Below are 3442 nucleotides of genomic sequence, written 5' to 3' on the forward strand. Positions count from 1 at the left end.
CATATAAGAACAAAAGTTTTTTTTGTTTTACACAAAAATATTTTCAGTATAGTAAGTCATAGGTATGGCATTACAACAGCAGACTAATATGAAATATGATTTTGTAAATATTACAATTGTTTAAGTATCAGTTATTGAAGTAAAGGAGTTAAGAGTTCTGTGAAGCATGCAATACAGTTCAGTTTCAATTCTTTTACAGTTATGGTGATGAAACAAGCAGCTAAATCAAACACATGCCATACAAAAAGAAGAACTGCCAACCAGGAACACACTACACTTAATAAAAACTACAACTTTGGTCCAATAAAACATTAGACAAAAACAGTTTTACAGTTAAAATATCTATTTTATACAAGTTTGAACATTAATTACAAGACTATTTACATTTGCACAATATGTATAAAATAAATTATTTAAAAATGAAGACAATATTACATCTTTTTCCAAAAAGAAAACTGTACAGTATTTCACAAAATATAATAAGATTAATAGACTATTTTCCTCCAAGTCTTACATTTTCTTCCACAGGCTTTTTCATCATTTTTCTGTGGGGGTTCAACTGCTATTGAAGTGCATAATACAAAGCTTTATAGCAGATGGTAAATGTCATTTGTTTTTTGGTGGCCGTTTTAGTTATTAACAGCTTCCAGCGCTATTAACTCACCATGTTTTGTCATCTTTTTCAGCAATAAGCTCTAAAGCTACAGGCATTTTTAAAATACAGATAATGGCATTTACTGGCAGACCGACTTTAAAATTAGCATCCATCTTCTGTGTTTGAACAAGAGCCCGTGCCACACTTCTCTCAAGGAACACCTGAATTATTGAGAAAGGTAGTATTCCACAGAATTAAGTACTCTGTCTTAAAAGAAAAATACCTTTGTGCATCACTGCACCTCAATCTCTAGTTGTCCAAGGGAGAGGGTGAGCCAGGAGATGCTAGTTGTCATATTGGTGTCAATTCAAAGTCATCATTAACATCAACAAGAGGAACATAAAACTCCTGAATTTCATAAATGCTGATAGATTTGTATGTAGCAGGATCAAGTTCCTGTAGTTTAAGCTGCCACTCCAGTCTCTGTACCGCATTTAAAGCTGCTGCTTCATGCTGCTGCCTCATCAAAAGGCACGTCTATTTTAAAAGTGAGAAAAAAGTTACTTCAATATTTGAAAAAATACTGCAACAGGCTTGAAAATAGAAAAAGTATCTAGGAGCCTCTTTGGTAGTAGTAAGTAATTTTCCCATTACGTATTCAGAAATTTGCAGATTATTCCATTACGCTATATAGCAACAAAGGTTGCTATATACTATATATATATGTATAAAGCTTTTTGTACTGCTAGACCCTCCTTTATGTTGCCCTTAAAACCTCTACAATAACCTATGATATTGCATACAAATCTACTGTTTATTCATCTCATCTTCATAGTGACATTAGAGTGTTGTTTTTTTCTTTTAAAGTGGAAAGACAAAGAAGTGTACCTTTAATTTGTCAAACTTATCATCCACATCCTGTAACCACGACATAAACTGTCTTGCATTAAATCGATCCCTCACCGACGTTTTGCTGTCATCGGGCTGCAAAAAAATTTTATTTAACCTCTAAGTTATTTGATGATTCAGTCTTAAACATACTTTAAAACATAAAACCTACTTTGTGGGACCTTCACAAACAATGCTTCAGGAGGAAAAATAAACCCTGAGTCAAAGTATCAAGGTATATATGAGCATAAATGTTGACCATCACTTTCAGTGTGAGCCAGCCACTCACAAAAAAACGGGAATTTTCAGATTCCCTCAAGCTATTTATTGTACTCCATTTTTGAATTTTAGAGTAGGAGGCTTAAAATTTATTCCTTAAAGTCTTAATCAGTACAAGGCAGACCTTTCCACAAAATTGCTATCTCTTTGTTCTCTTTAGAATTCACTAACAAATTAAATTAATATTCCCTCAGGGGAGAGCAAAAACTTTAATAAAGGAAAACTTAAGCAGTCTGACTTAACTGGCTACACAAATATTCAAAAGCAGTATTAAAAAAGTATTTTTACCATCAGAAACCCCAAAAGGAGATTAAAAAAAAAGAGTAAGCAGACATGTCCTGCTCAATGAAATAACAATTTTGGAAAAAAAAAAAAACCTAGTAAGAATGTGGAATGTCACAGCTGCCCATTGCGAGAAACTAGATACTCTATAGATAGTCCTAAAGGCAGACTATTCCAATTTAACATTTAAATAACGATCACTAAATGGAACAAGCTACTGTTACTTTTTTTAGGGGGGAAAAAAACCCCAAAGTGTACACTGGAGCAACGGGCAGGATTCTAGAGATGTCAGTCTTTGCGAACAGCTGAGATTTCAGATATCAAGGACAGCTGAACAGGTTGGTTCTAGAAAGAGCCCTCAACAGCATTGATCTTGTAACCTTCAACTGTAGGCATTTAGGTGAGCTGTGACCTGAGCTGTGACCTAACAGACCTGAGCTGAGTCTGCTCACCGGAAACTTCGTGAGTTTTTTTTCCTCCCCCATCTTTGATTTGTCCCATATGACTGCAAAGTACGGTTCTCAAGGTCTGCCCAACATGTGCAGCTGTAAAGGCAAGCCTCCAAAGACTCAGAAATCCAATAAAAACAGTTCTGAGGTGATCATTTTCCTGTAAAATAAACCAGATCTTTGCTCACAGATCCTTCCCAGCTATTTACTCAAATACAAGAAAAATTTCATCAGAAATATTTCTTCACTGTAGAACAAAATTAAGAGTTGCTAGCAGGTAACAGGAAAGTGGCAGAACGCATTACAAGAGAAGGGTTTCTTATGCATCTACAATCTTCCCATGAAGGAAATTTCAATCAAAGCATCAAGTTGGTAGTTTAACACATTGATTTTAATGATAAAAAAGATATTTAAAACTTTGCTGAACATTATGTGCAGTATTGTAATTTTCTATGGAAAAACTACCACAGAATGAAACACAAAGCTGTTGAGGGAGAAGGAGAGGCATTTTACTACTAACATTGTTATTACATAGATGGTCAAAAAGCCTGCAATACTGGGGGAGGAAAGGGGGACACGACAACAAACACAACAACTTCTCTCCTGATAAAGATTCCTTTTGTTTCACAGAATTAAAATACAGAATCAGCTTCTTTAAAATCAATTGTAAAATGTTAACTATAAAAATGCACTTACATGCATAACTCAGGTGTATCTCAAATTTCTAAACAGCTCAGGGCCTCTAAATTGGGTCAGGAAAAAAAAGCAAAGGACGTTCTGAACTTCAGAACTAACAGTGATGATACTTGGACTGTTAACAGAAGAGAAAAATCTCATTTTTTGCCCCATCAGTTAGATTTACTAAGGAAATGATGATTTAAAAATTTTTCTGTATAAAGCTTGAAATGGGAGAACGATATGGTCTCCATAAAACTGCTATCTCCTGCTG

At 34.6% G+C, this 3442-nt stretch overlaps 1 protein-coding gene across 1 annotated transcript in view; it reads right to left on the minus strand.

Moving 5' to 3' along the window:
- Positions 1-573: 573 nt before the first annotated feature.
- LOC104617850 (ankyrin repeat domain-containing protein 12-like) overlaps positions 574-3442 on the minus strand; it is a gene marked incomplete at its 5' end in the record, with an annotated part of 5824 nt that continues 2955 nt past the window's right edge. Inside the window, 2 exons of the mRNA XM_010283280.1 lie at positions 574-1132; positions 1484-1579. Coding sequence (XP_010281582.1) covers positions 947-1132; positions 1484-1579 — 282 coding nt within the window. The remainder of the gene's footprint in view (positions 1133-1483; positions 1580-3442) is intronic.

Source organism: Phaethon lepturus, unplaced genomic scaffold, assembly GCF_000687285.1.
Source record: "Phaethon lepturus isolate BGI_N335 unplaced genomic scaffold, ASM68728v1 scaffold15103, whole genome shotgun sequence".
In the NCBI taxonomy this organism is placed as follows: Eukaryota; Metazoa; Chordata; class Aves; order Phaethontiformes; family Phaethontidae; genus Phaethon; species Phaethon lepturus.